The sequence below is a fragment of the Ammospiza nelsoni genome, chromosome 5 (assembly GCF_027579445.1).
Source record: "Ammospiza nelsoni isolate bAmmNel1 chromosome 5, bAmmNel1.pri, whole genome shotgun sequence".
Taxonomy (NCBI): Eukaryota; Metazoa; Chordata; class Aves; order Passeriformes; family Passerellidae; genus Ammospiza; species Ammospiza nelsoni.
Window position 1 is genome coordinate 15097032 of NC_080637.1, and position 14161 is coordinate 15111192.

Genomic DNA, 14161 nt, shown 5'->3' on the forward strand with positions numbered 1-14161 from the left:
CCTTTTTCAGTTCTATTAAACTTTGTTTTTTCCCCATTCCCTCCTGAGAATGGATTCTTGAGTCTCATTCTTTTGAAGGGCAAGAAGTATAAATATGCTTTCACTGTTAAACCACTGGCTTCAGGCAGAAATAAAGATATTTCATTTAGAAACAAGGGATAGAGGGGGCAAAATAATATCACTAAGCCAGGATTTTTGGCAGAAACAAATTGCAAAAAATGTAAGGTTTGAAGTGTGTTGTCCAGAAAATAAAATACAATATCTATATAGGTGTTAATACAGTAACAGCTGGGAAGATCGGCTTGAGAATAGACTGCTAGCTAGGAGAGATCTCTTGAGTCATCAGCTTTTTTAGTGCTCTTTTAATTGAAAAAGAACAGCAACACACACCCCTGACTGCAGTTCTTTGTTAAATCTCTTTCCTCAACTAAAATGAAAGTAAAAAAGCCTTCTAATTCCAGATTGCTAAATGCTCTGCCCTGCACTTCACTGCTTGATGGGAGAGGGGTGTGAAGCTCTGCAGGCTGTTACAGCACTTGGCTTATTTTGGTTGCTGCCTGCGTAATGCTCCTACATCATCTTGTCTTTCGTCCTCTGCTTTCTGCAGCTCTAAGTGAGGGTCACAAAACTGTTCCCTACGTAAGGCAGGAGTTGTGGAGCAGACCCTAAAAAAGAAATGCTGATTTGCAGGCTGTAGGTATGCACAAGTCTGCCTTAGAATCTGTTGCCTTATTTCTAAGGTATTTTCCACAGCCAGAAATAAATCACAATGTGATCCTTGCTTTTCTCTGCTCCCAGCCCAGTTTTCATGTCAATGAAACAGGAAAACCTCCCCCTTGCTCATTCTCCCACTCCACAGGTCTGACAGTATCACAGGGGGGTCCCCTTTCCCCAGTACCGATTCTTGTTGGTCATTGTGCCCACTTCTCTCAGCTCTCTGCCATCACGTAAATGACCACTCTTTGTTGTCTGTTTTGTTGTGGTTTCTCTACTTTTAAAGGACTTCATTACAGCAGATTCTGTTTTCTGTAGAGTCATACAGAGCCAAAATGCAGTCCTTTTTTTTGCTTCCCTGCTTTCCACTGCTTCTTGTTCTATTCAGAGGTGTTATTAATTGCTGCTGCCTTTGTGCAAGTACTCAGTCATATAGATTTTCCATCACCAAAGCTTTATATCAAAGAATGTGGTATCAAAGAAAAGATTTTTCCTTTTAGAGATAAAAGAAAATGTCTTTATTTTCAGAACTCCCAAAGACCAGCTCAACTTGCTGTCAAAACAAAAAAAAAAAAAAATCTATATTAGGGTTTCTTTTCACAATGTGTGGATTAAAAAGATCATTTGGAGAGACCATTTATTTGAAATACAGGTTTCCTGAGCAAACAAAAAAAGCCCTTCCAGTTCGTCTAGGCATGGAAAACTGTGGAGGGATAGAATGTAAGAGAATAGTGCAGAAGGCAGTCTCCCACCTGAGGAGTTGCAGCTGTACTGATCACCAAAGATTAGGAACAGCCCTGCCCTTAATAGGCCACAGCTGTGCCCAATAAGAAGATGAGTGCTACAAAAGAGTGGCTTAGCTGGGTGAGGAGAGAGTTGGAGTTTGTTGGCTGTGCTGTGAAGAAGGAGTCAGTGCTGTGAGAAGGTGCCCATGAGAAATCACTGAGAAGGTATGGGAGCTTTGCAGTAAGATGACAACAGAAAACCTCCTTGCACAGCCTGTATCTCTAGAATCTAGGTGGTTATGTCTCATTAGCTTTTGTTTGTTTTTTGACCAGGCTGTCTGTTTAGAATAGAATTACAGAATGGTTTGAATTGGAAAGGACTTTAAATATCATTTAGTCCTAACCCCTCTGGCATGAGCAGGGAATCTTCCATAAGACCAGTTTGCTCAAAGCCCCATCCAACCTGGCCTTGCCCATTTCCAGGAATGGGCATCCATAGCTTCTCTGGGCAACCCCATTCCAGTGTCTCACCACCCTCAAAGTAAAATGTTTCTTCTTAATATCTCATCTAAATCTCTCCTCTTTTAGTTTAAAACCTTTCCTCTTAGTCCTATCACTATCTGCTCATGCAAAGAATCTCTCTTCTTCTTTTTTAAAAGCTTTTAGGTACTAAAAGGTTGCAACAACATCTCCCCAGAGCTGTTCTTCTTGAGGCTCAACAATCCCATCTCTCCTAGCATGTCTTTGTAGGAGAGATGCTCCAGCTCTCTGATCATCTTTGTGCCCTCCTCCTCCTGCTTTAGACCGGCTGTGCTTCAGTGTTTTTCTTGTGGACACAGCACTGCAGGTGGGATGTCATGAGGGTGGAGTAGCAGGGCAGAATCCCCTCCCTCACCCTGCTGCCCTTGCTGCTCTGGATGCAGCCCAGGACACCTCTGGCTCTCTGGTCTGTGTGCACATATTGCCAGGTCACTTCTCTCAGCTTTTCATCCAGGAGAATCCCTGAGTCCTTGGCAGGGCTGTTCCCTGTGAGTACTTCTTCCAGTCTGTATGCACACCATTGGATGGTTTAGTTGTGGAAAGCTGGAAAATGCTGAGACTCAGCTGTTGGGCAAGCTGACAGTCTTTATCCTTCTTGGCTGATGGGGATCTGTGCTGTTAAAAAAAGTCTCAGGCTTTCTCAGAGGGTTAACAAGCTATATGAGGTAGGGATTTTCTTGTAGTGCTGGGAGTAGTTCTTCCAATGTCAATGGAAACATTATAAGATAGTGAGGAAGAGCATGGTACTTAAGTAATATTGGTTTGTATCTTCACAGGATAATTAGTGCAGTTTTGATGTTAGAGCTAATTCTGTTTTCTTTTGATTTGTTACATTTTACAGAAAGGAAAAATTAATGAAGTTGATACTTCTAGCAAATAATCATGTAATAGGCAAGGAGAGGAGAAGGGTGCTTGTTTTACTGTATTATTCATACACAGGAGATAATACCTAGCTGTAAGTGCTTTAGAGTAGGAGTCATAGGTGAAGGGAGATTCTGCAGGAGGGTTCTGCAGATGATGCAGAGAAGGCTGGACTGGAAGCTGTTATTTCATAAGAAAGAGAAATCCAGAAATAATTCCAATATTTGTCCTCTGTTATTGAGATCACAGGCCCAAACTTTCTTTTTTTGGTCCCTGCTGTAGACCAGTTCCTTGAAGGTTTATCTGAGTGAAAGAGAGGGCATTTGAACAAGAAAGATCCAGAAAACTAAGCTGAATCTTTAGCTTAATTGATGCTAAACTGATGAGTGGCTGTGTTGTTGCCTGGCTAAACCTGCCTTTTTTGGAAATGCAAAGAGTACAAAATGCTGGCAGGAGCCTTATAAGGTTTTAAGCTGTTGCTACAAGCTGTTACCTAGATGAGCTGGCAGAAGAATGTTTGAACCTGCAAATGACTTTGGCAGGGCCCTGTCTCTAACCATAGATTCCTGGCTGTGAAATCTGTCCAGTTTTTCTACTAATAATATGAGGGATGGGGAATCACAGGGTTTTCTGGCACCAGATGTCTCCCTGCCTTTGCTGTGGGATTTTTAGGCTTTATGTCTATACTATAATTTCTTTTTTCCTGGAAGTGAATGCAGTTCTTTTTCAGAAGCAGATATTAAGACTTCATTAATACTAATTTTTCTACTTTTTAGCTTTCATTACATAAGCTCATTTTAGAACTAGGGTTTTTGTTGTGTTGCCTTTGAAAATCATCTCATCTTTTAGTTGGCTGTGGATCATACCCAAGCTCCTATGATTGCCATACAATCCATTTTGCTCATTTTTGATGAAAATCAAAATGCCTTACTAGGTGATTCAAAATTTCCATAACCTAACTTGTGGGTTATGGCTAATAACAAAGATAACTGCTAAAATATAGGAAGCTGCCATTAAAAGTTTCAGATAACCAGTCATAAAATATAATGTTTGGAGTATCACTCACTTTCAGAAGTAATGTTTTGACAAGAACAGCTTCTCCTTCCCTGTTTGGCTCTGTGTAAGCTAATAAGGTTTTTTTTGGGATGTGAAGCTAAAGTTCCCAATTCTATTTTTGCTTTTTGCTTATAAGGATGAATTCTATTTTGGTAGACAGATGATGCTATGAAATATCTACTTGGATCCCAGCAATCCACTTTGTGTATCACCACTTGAAGTAATGTCACCTTCAGCAGTATCCTTGTTTTTCCATTGCTCTTTCTCTCATGTTGTTGTTTTTCACAGAGGAAGCTCTAGCTGCCCTTTACTGTAGCATGTTTTGAACCTTGTAAATATTATGTGTGAAAGAATTTTACTGCAGTTAAAGTAATTATCAGAAACAACAGCACAAAAAGTCCAGCCAAATCTATTCTCATTAAATTCATCAAGGCATTAGGAGGTCTCATCATTCTGACTTCATTTTTATTCACAGATTAGAAGGAGGAAAACAAGCATTTTGGTGTTTTCTCAAGTTCAAATGAAGTGATTCTGATCAGGAATATGTCTAAATATCTTAGATGAAAACAACAACAATTAAGGCAGAAATATCACTAACAAAAATACTGACTTTTTGGGGACAAATACCTATTTTGTCCTTTCTAAAAATTGCCAAATATTTTTTTTTTCTCTATTGTATGTTTAAATCATCTGTTTCCTTCTAGTTCTATGGGCAGTTAAGTTGTTCCACTTTTTAAAGGTGTAATGGTTTTATTGTTTAGTGCTATTTTACTCTGTTGTCATAACTGACAGCATATTTAAGGGTTATCAGAAATTACTGAAGTGCCATTTAAGTTTTCAGAAGACTTATTTTGAGAAGAAAATCTATTTAATTCTAAACTTTTTTTTTGTTTTCATTTTTTTAAACACATTTTCTGTTCTTAAAATCTGTATTATGCCTGGAGTTCTTTATTTTTAAGAACATGGTGGCATACAAACTCAACAATATGGATGGAAGGAGTGCTGATAAGAAAATGCAAATATAGTATAGCTAGTTTCAGAGCTAGATGATTTTAATAAAAAGTTCCCACTCATTTGCTGTTATGAGATCAGTTACCTCACAGTCAAAGTCCTTTGGGCTTTTTAGTTGAGTTTGTAAAGCTCCTTTAATGCAGAGATTAGCAGTTTCTTATTTCTTTCATTCCATTTATTGGTTTGTAAACCTGAAGGCTGTGAATTTTATGAAAGAAAATCCTTTAATTTTGTGTATGCCTGTTGGTATGTGGTGGTTGCCATGGTACATGTTTGGAGCAAAACTTTTTAAACAGTGAGTGGAGTATGATAATTTTTAGCATCATTTTTCTGATAAAATTATTCAGAAGTCTGAAAAATTTAAAGTACCTACTGAATTTAGATTGGCTGGATGTTCTAAAGGTCTTAAATGTAAAGTTCTGATATAAAGATCTGAATTTCGCAATATGGTCTCGGCATTTCTGCAGGGCTGCACTTCAGATGCACAAACGGATTTGTGTGATGGAGCTTTGTTGAGAGTTCAAGACTCCCTCTAGGTTGCAAACCATTGTCTGAGAGCAGCTGCTTTAATTTCTCACTATTCATTTTAGTGCCTCCTTCCCAATTCTTTTGGACAATGCTGCATTGTGAATAAAGTTTTATAAACATCTATCAAATAGCTGAGTGATTCAGGAATTATTAAAAACCTTGCATCAGTTCCTTAGGACACTTCTGCCTCCTTTCCTAACAGTCCCTGCTGCAGAGTTCCAGCGTATTCAACGAGCAGGATCATGATGTTGCCTTGAAGATGTACGTTGTCCAAAATGTCCCTTCAAAAAAAAAGATAGATTTTGAACTCAGGGATCTTATACAGAGTTTATAAAGAATGAAAGATCTCTCCTAGGCATTCAGCAGCCTTGGTTTCCAAGAGATGCTGCAGAATCAGTTGCCAGATAAGATTTTTAACTTCCAAGACTCTATGCTCACATGTGGCACAGGATCTGAGAGCCCCTAGGGCTGTTGTTTGTGAGTTAAACTTCATGGGTACATGTTTTACTAAATCTTTTTTCTTTCTGAATTTTGAGCTGTGGACTACTCCTTGCTAGCAGCTGGCTTTGGTGCTTTTCCACTGAGGAAATGCCACTTTGAGTATGGAATCCTTGTCAGCCCAGTGATGTCATGTGTCTAGCCTGGGAATACCTTATGAGATCAGTGGATTGACTGTATCTGTCACTTGGTTTTACTTGGAGAATTTTTGAGGTGATGATGTGGCTAAATGGCAGGACATGTGGGACTGTGTGCTGACTGAATGTTAGTGTTACTTGGAAACCAGCTAGAAAATTTGTCAGGCTGTATTCTGCTGTTAAAGGACCAAAGTTAAATGATGATACAATTGAGATATGAATTAGAAATACCATAATTTTAAATGAAAATAAGTTTTTCTTAGGCAGGTCTGATTATCTTTCAATGAAGAAAATGTTATCTAAACCCTCTTCTTGAGTCAAACTCTTGAAGCTCTTTGTAGCTTGCCAGCTTTCTGAAGCTGAAATTCTGCATGTAAATTGTTCTTCACTAACAGACTCATATAGAGTTTTTTACTAAATCAATACTTCTGATATTTTCTGTATGCTCAGAAAACAGCGAAAATATAAATATGTAGATCCCCTTCCCTTCTCTCTTTTTTATTTTTTTTTCTTTGATGGTAACTATTTTGACTTATTCATATTGTGATTAGATATTCTAAGTATGCTAGTTGTGACAAGAGGTATAAAACACAGAATTTTTCACCAGACTTTTCTTGTGAAAAAGCACTGAAAGCAGTACTCTGGGCAGAGAGAAGTTCAAGTAAATACTGTGGTCTGGAATTTTAAATGTTTGCCTATTATCCCATAGCTTTCTGTATTTTTTTTAATAGAATACTTCTAAAGTCTTACAGCTTTTTCTGTTAGCCAGAAATTTTTGTGGTTTTTTTCTTCATTGAATCTTATATTCAGCCTCATGCCATTGCTACCAAAGGTATAGAATAAATGTAATTAATTTCTCTCTCCCTCTGCTGGCCTTGAAGCTGTGCAGAATAAATCTGTCCAGTACCTTCCAAGTACCCACACCTGCAACTGCTGTGGGGAAATTGGGTCTTTTGGGGACTAAGGAGAACACTTTATCTCCAATATCCAGACCTGAGTAATGGCATTTCTGAAATAACCTCTCAATAAAAATGGAAGCTTTTAGAAAGGAAACAAGAGTGATATTTTGTGGTAACTTTTGAGTACATTCAGGTGCAGCCAATCTGTCAGTACATTTCACACCAGTAGTAGACACTGTATAAAAGTGATTTCATTTTTTGCTTGGGCTTCCTGATAATCCTCTTTGTAGTACAGTGCAGAAAAACAGAACTGAAATGATCATATTGTTCAAAAATAATTGAAATAATACAAGCTTGCTTGAAACTAAGGTACAAATCTGCTATGCCTGGCAACATTGTCTTGATAGCAATCACTTAAGAACTATTATGTATTCTTTTGTTGTTGTCTTGTTTTTTTTTGAAGCTGGACCTGTGATCTGCAGAATGCTAACATACCCTCCAACTCGAAGAGCCTTAATTGTGGGTTGTGGTCTGCAGATGTTTCAACAACTGTCAGGGATTAACACCGTCATGTATGTATTTCCCAATTGCTTCTTTTTATAAGGAATTAGAAAAAAAAATCAATCAGACTATTAGCAGTTATAACAACAGATGGTCTTCTGGACAAAGTCTGAAAAGTGAAAAATTGATGTGAGCTGGAATGCTGGTTTGAAATCCAGATGTTGGGATACTTGGCAACACAGTAAATTGGTACAAGAGTATGTTGATGTAGGGGTAAACTTGCCATTTTTATAGACATGAGAATACAAACTGTGTTCTGACAGATGCATTATTGTGTTAGGGTTTATGGTCAAGGCTATGTATTTCTGGATAAGAAAGCACATTTATGGTTTGAATGTGTGTGCAAATACATCACAGCAAGGTGAGGGTTAGATTAACTGTGTTAATGAGGTGGACCATTACTGTGAAGTGCTAAAGAATGCTGAGGAAAGAAACATTTCCTGCTTTTATATGGTTTTGTTATGTGTATGAAGACTCAGTAAATGTGGAAGTAAAGAATAATGTATTGAGTTTTCTGACAAGCTGTCAGCTCATCACAGGAGTAGCTCTTGACAAATGTGCAATGGGCAAGACCTTGTTTAAGATGAAATTATTGTTGGGCTGCCCTACATGACTAATCATAATGAATATGGTTGGCATATTGTTTTAAGAGCAAGTATAAAATATGTTGCCATAACATTTTAAAGAGAAAACTATGCCTAAGGGAGCATGCATGTTAGGAAATTGTTAAATGAAACAGCTTAAAGGATAAGGCTTTTAGTGGTATCAAGAGTTACCATATTAAATGTTAGAGTAAACACTGCCATCTGTCATACTGGAAGAAAAAATGCCCCAGACTCAGTATCATTAAACTGCACAGGAGGGAAATCTGTAACAGGTAAAGAAAGACTTCATAAAGTAGGAATTGTAAGCCAGTGTGGGAAACACTTGGACACAAAACTGGTAAGTTACGTGTGAAAGCCAGAAGAAAGGCGCAGAAAGAGATTTGATAAATTTTTTAGACACATCAGAAGCAAGAAACCTTAGGGTCTCCAGGCCCAGAAAGGATCAAGACTTTTGGGAGTACACTAGCAGAAGAGAAGTGTTTAGCGCCAAATATCACACTTTTTGCGTTCATGTTAATTATACAGGGCATATGAAGCATTTTGCACTAGTGCCTACTTAAGATGTTACAGGTGGTCTGCTTGACACTCAAGTATTAGGGGAAAACATCTAGAGCAAGCTGATTAAAAATAAATTAATCAGGATACACTCAACAGGTCTCGAGTAATTTGCATCTGTAATCACTGAGTTTGGAAATGTAGCATAATTTACAAGAAGCTATAGCCAAAAAAGTTTTATTTTGGTCTCTATAAAAATGAATTAAAACTTCATAGAATCAAATAAGATGTGTTAATAAATATGAAAAATGAACATGTACACATACAACATAAAACAACAAAGAGGAGCCAACATGATTGTTGTAGACAGATTATAGCTTGCTTGGATGTGAGTTCATGGTTGTGTTAGAACTGTAAATCCCACATGAATTAACCATCTTAAGCAACCATGAAGCAGCAGCCAAAGTTTCTTGAAGAAATCATATAGTCATAAGAGTGAGAAGTCCTGTCACGTAAATAACTATTTAAGATAGGAGAAAAAAGGATGAGAATAGAAGATCAGTTATCACAAACCAAGAATAGACTCCTACAATGATCTATATGAAGATCTTTGCTGCTTTAATAAATCTGTGAAAGCAGCTAAACAACAAAGCAGCAGCTTATATTCATACAGCATCCATGATATAAAGATCCCCCAAATCTGTGAGCATGAACAGTTGTGGGAAGATAATGCAAGATAAAAAATTAGTGGAATGGCAAGTGCATTAACTATACAATGTTATTCAATAATGCCTGCAGGAGGGAACTGGTTAACTAACATGCATGGCAGTCTAAATTGTTGTTACTCAAAAAAGAGGGCTTGCAATTGCATTTCTGTTCTATATAAACATCATGATGACATCCATGGCCCATCTGGAATATTACAAACAATTGCCGATGTCCTTTCTTTTAATAAGAGCAAACCAGGTTATGTGTGGGGAAAGAGATACCTGTGTTTGAACAAGATTATTTGAACTCTGCAGCTTGGAAAAAGAAATGAGGTCAGAAGAAATACAAGAGGTATATAAAGCTACTAATGTTATGGAGAGGATGGGGAGAGCATGATTATTCATAATTTCTTCTAACACATTTTGGGACTCCTAGCTCTTACCCAGCAGTAGGTTTAAAATAAGCATTTTTTCATGCAACACATAATTACATATTGGAACTCATTGCCACAGGATGTTACAGATGCCAAATGTAGAAATACATTTAGAAGTTAATTAGGGAAACTTACATAATAAACATTATTAAAATGTTATGAAATGTGGTATGCATGCAATCTCTGGCCAAGGACAGTCATTCTCACAGTATGGTTCATAATACTTTGGGATGCCCTATTAGGCTAGAACAAAAAATTGACAGTTCACTAGGCTTGTGACACTGGTAGGTTGACTTTGTTTATTTTAAACTTACTATGTTTTAAAATCTCAAACTGCTTTCTGTGTAGGAGGTTTTACAAATAGTTTGGAATTGACCTAATTTACTTGTGGATGTGTAGGAGGACAGAATTACAACTATAAAACGTGGTTGAATCTTAGCTTTAAAATAATAAAATGCCTATAATAAACACATGAAGGCACTGTTGTTAAAGGGCTGGATTGTCAACCATTTGCAATATCCAGTCTGTTTTAATATTCCATTATAACTAAATTTTTAGTTATCAGGTATGCAAGACAAACATTCTCCTGTGAAAGGACATTTTTTCAAATACAAGTAAGCAGCTGTCTGTTGATGGGTTGCTTACATAAAAATTGGTAAATGCCTTTTAATGCTGTAATTAGATGGTACCTTAAGGAACTGTCAGGTTGTGTTAACTCTCTAAGCACTAGTTTTCTCTTCATAATGTTTAGTTGTGCCATTCTGGGATTGCAGTTCTCTTGCAGCATGAAAGCAGGCATTGGTTATGGTTGGAGGGTCCAGTATTGTGTGGACTTTCCTTCAGTGGTTTCTCAAAAATAGACATGACAGGTATTTTGACAGTGGATGTTCACTGTACCTTTGGTGCTACTGTAAATCCTTGTTTGTTGGCCCTTTTTAGGCCATAGAAGAAGAGGCTGATGACCCCAACTTGCAGTTGCCTTATCACTGAAGGGGTATCAGGGACAGAGAAGGTGGTAGAGACTCCATCATCAGAAGGCATGAAAAAACACTTTATTATTAGAAATCATAGTTCTTACAGAAACAATGGTGGTCTTAAGACCTGTTTGGCTTTTACCAATCTTCTCTCACACTATTGGTGAATTATGAATAGCACACTCTGGAGAATCATATCTATAAACAATGGTTACAGAAAGGGAGATAATAATTGTTTGAATTCTTCTAAGTTTCCTACAGCTCCTCACAGCTTCCCAGGACTTTCCTGGGACAGTTATGTCTCTCTCTGTTCAGAAGATATGTGAATACCACATTGCCTGGCTTTCTGTGGCAGAGAATTTGGCCTCTGGTTGCCCTCTGAACAATTAACTTAACAGGGCAGCATCTATGACAAGCGTTAACTTGTTCTAATCTTCTGGCTTGAGAGTTTCTGCTCTTTCTGCTATAAAATAATTTGTTTAATCTTGTATTTTACTGCAAGAAAAGTGAGGCCATCAGAGTGAATTTGTGTGTGTCTGAAAAGCTCATTTAAACTCCCATAATCAAATCACAAAGGGACATGAAAACATAAAAAATGCCACAGTTGTAGAATGATTTAATACTTGCCTAGTATATGCTTTACTGAGTAATTAATCAATTTTAGAAAAGAAAAGATTGAAGCAAAAATTATAGGTGTTAGAGGAAATTTGCAGAGGTCTAAAAATAGTCACTGAGTGTACCCATAGAAGAAGAAATGCTAAAAAGCAAAAATTACCTGCAAGAAATACAGGGAGATAACAATAAAAATCTAGAGCTTCCATGCTTAATAATTCAGTAATCTGGTGTAAATTCTCTGGTTAAAAACTGAATATCAGTAGTGGAGCCAGTGAGAGCAATGAAGTCCATGTGTAGTTGGAGTTCTCTTGAGGATGGGGCGAGGAAAACCAGAAGAATTGCTGTAAGAATTGTTGAAGGCTGTGCTCAGCACTTTTTATTGTGTAATAAACTGATCTAGTTTTTGCACAGAAATAGTTTCATATCATATTTGAATCACATTTTTTTATATGCATGTATGTGTATAAAACCAGCCAAGAGGAACCAGAAGCTCATCAGGAACAGGATGTTACTGAATGGGTGAGAACAGTATGTGGAGCAACCTCTGCATTGAGGAGGTAGATCTAAAAGAGAAGCAAAATGCAAAAATAGGCTAAGGAGGTTGTGGCTGTCACAGGAAAAAAATCTAGCATGATAAATTTAGTCAGCAAAAGAATAAAGCTCAGTGACCTATTACTTTGATTCCTTTTTTTCCCCCTAAGAACAAGGTATCACTGCTGCCTGATGCAGTGCCTGACGCAGAACAAATATTTCCTTTTTGTCATGGCTTTCACCAGCTTAACTGACCTGTTAAAGTCATTCCATTTTAGACAAGCATCTCTCACACTGGTGTGAGCAGGTCTGAAATGGTTTAACTTTTCAGTTTCTTATCATTCTAGTGTTTTCTCATCTTGAAAACAGAAGCTCATTGTTTCAAGACTGGAGCCCAAGTCTGGTTGGCAGGAGACTGAGAAAGGCCTTGTGAAGGAAGTTATTCCAGGGGAGTGGTTATTACAAATCAGTTTTTTAATAGTAATATATCCCAGAATTTGGTTAAATCTGTGAAGTTAAGATATTTTCAAGCCCAAAGCTGCCCATAGTTAAAACCTGGGGTAAGAGGACCATTTTGAGGTAAAAAAAAAAAAATAAATTGAAGTTCCATTTTTGGAGGGTGGGAGGAAGAGGGGTCTTAAAGGGTTTGAACTGTTTCACATTGTATAGTGATAACCATCAATGGATGTTTTATCTCTGTGCTCATGTTCCTGCAGAACCAGGATTTCTGAAAACATTTCTGGTAATGTGCAGCCTCATGGCAGTTAAAATACTTCCAAACCATGGGGAAGAAAGATTTTGGAAAAGAATCCCAAGCTCTCTTGAATAGTAGGGAGTAATTTAGCCATAATTTGGAGGGAGTTCAGTATTGTCTGGACAGAATTGCTTGCAGGTGGTGTGACCTACACTGGAGACTCTGCTGCTCTTTGAGAGGCTTTTTGTGTGTTCCCAAAGGCTGCTTGTGTCCTCAAGACTATAAATCTGAGATAAGATTGAAGAGACAGCTGCATCATCTTGATAATTCTTACTCTCACAATACTTTAAGGGGATGTGATGAAAGCCAGACTAAATACTTTGTTCTGCAGTTGAAACACTAAGTTTGATGTGGTGCTAATTTTGTAATTTGCCATTATCTTTTCACATTGAGTTAGCAAAGCTTTCTGCAGCAGAAAAGTGGTATAATGTGTCAACAGGGAGAGCATATGGCCTTCAGCATTTCTGCTAAGCTATTTTGCAGGTGTATATGATCTGTTAGTCCTATTTAATAAAGTGGTTTTTTATTTCTGAGATATCTTTGCACCTCCTAGAAGTTAAGTGAATCCACATATAAAATGTATTGCTGCTTGGATTTGGTCCTCAGATGCTTTTGAGCTCTAACAGTGTTGCTTTTTTAATTTATGCAAGCAAATGAAAGAACCAGAAAATGAATGATAAAAAGAATCATCTTTTTTCAGCTGGCAAGAAATAAGAAGGGGAATAAAATACTATATGGAGAAGGAGAAAAGCTCAGAATAATGAGTGGAAAAAGAAGCCGGATAATAGAAGAAAAATACAAAAGAAGATACAAGAGGAGGTTATGTAACAAGTAGAAATTTAGGGTTTGAAGACCAGAATATTAGAAAAATTAATACAAAAAGTAAAAAATATAAATTGTACTGAATGTGAATGAGAGACTGCAAGAAAATAGGAGTGGGACTGGGAAAGAAGTCAGGATACTTCTGGAGTTGAATAGAGCCCAGAGAGGAGTTTAATGAAAAGCCCTTTTCCTGGCAGGTTTAATTGCCAGCTCTGTTGTGCAGCAGCTTCAGAGCTGACACCTGCAAGCTGCAGCCTCAGAACCAGCCTGGTACTTCTGCTTAACAGGAGTGTGCAGCTGAATCCCCAGAGGGGTGGGCAAAGTCAAGACTCAGAAACTCATCTTTAAATTCCAGTTTTTTAACTTCTTTAAAATGAAATACTGAAGAGGGAACATTGGACAATATCTGACATATCTGACTGCAGATAAACTTTTCATTTTTAAAGATCATTGAATAAATACATTGAATAAATATTTTGTGAATTACTGCACAAGTAGTAGCAACCTCCTCCACTCTTTCAGCATATAGATTTATAGCTCTATAATAAATTAGAATTAATTTATTATAGAATAATAATATTCTCTATTATTATAGAATATAATGACATTTTATATTATTCAGCAGCAATATAGAGATTTATAAGTAATGACTGAATGTATTTACAGGTTATGACAGATTTATAGTGAATAAACT

At 37.2% G+C, this 14161-nt stretch overlaps 1 protein-coding gene across 1 annotated transcript in view; it reads left to right on the forward strand.

The window, feature by feature from the left end:
• Nucleotides 1-14161, forward strand: part of SLC2A13 (solute carrier family 2 member 13) — a 145298-nt gene that overhangs the window by 59440 nt on the left and 71697 nt on the right. Inside the window, exon 4 of the mRNA XM_059471898.1 lies at nucleotides 7433-7541. Coding sequence (XP_059327881.1) covers nucleotides 7433-7541 — 109 coding nt within the window. The remainder of the gene's footprint in view (nucleotides 1-7432; nucleotides 7542-14161) is intronic.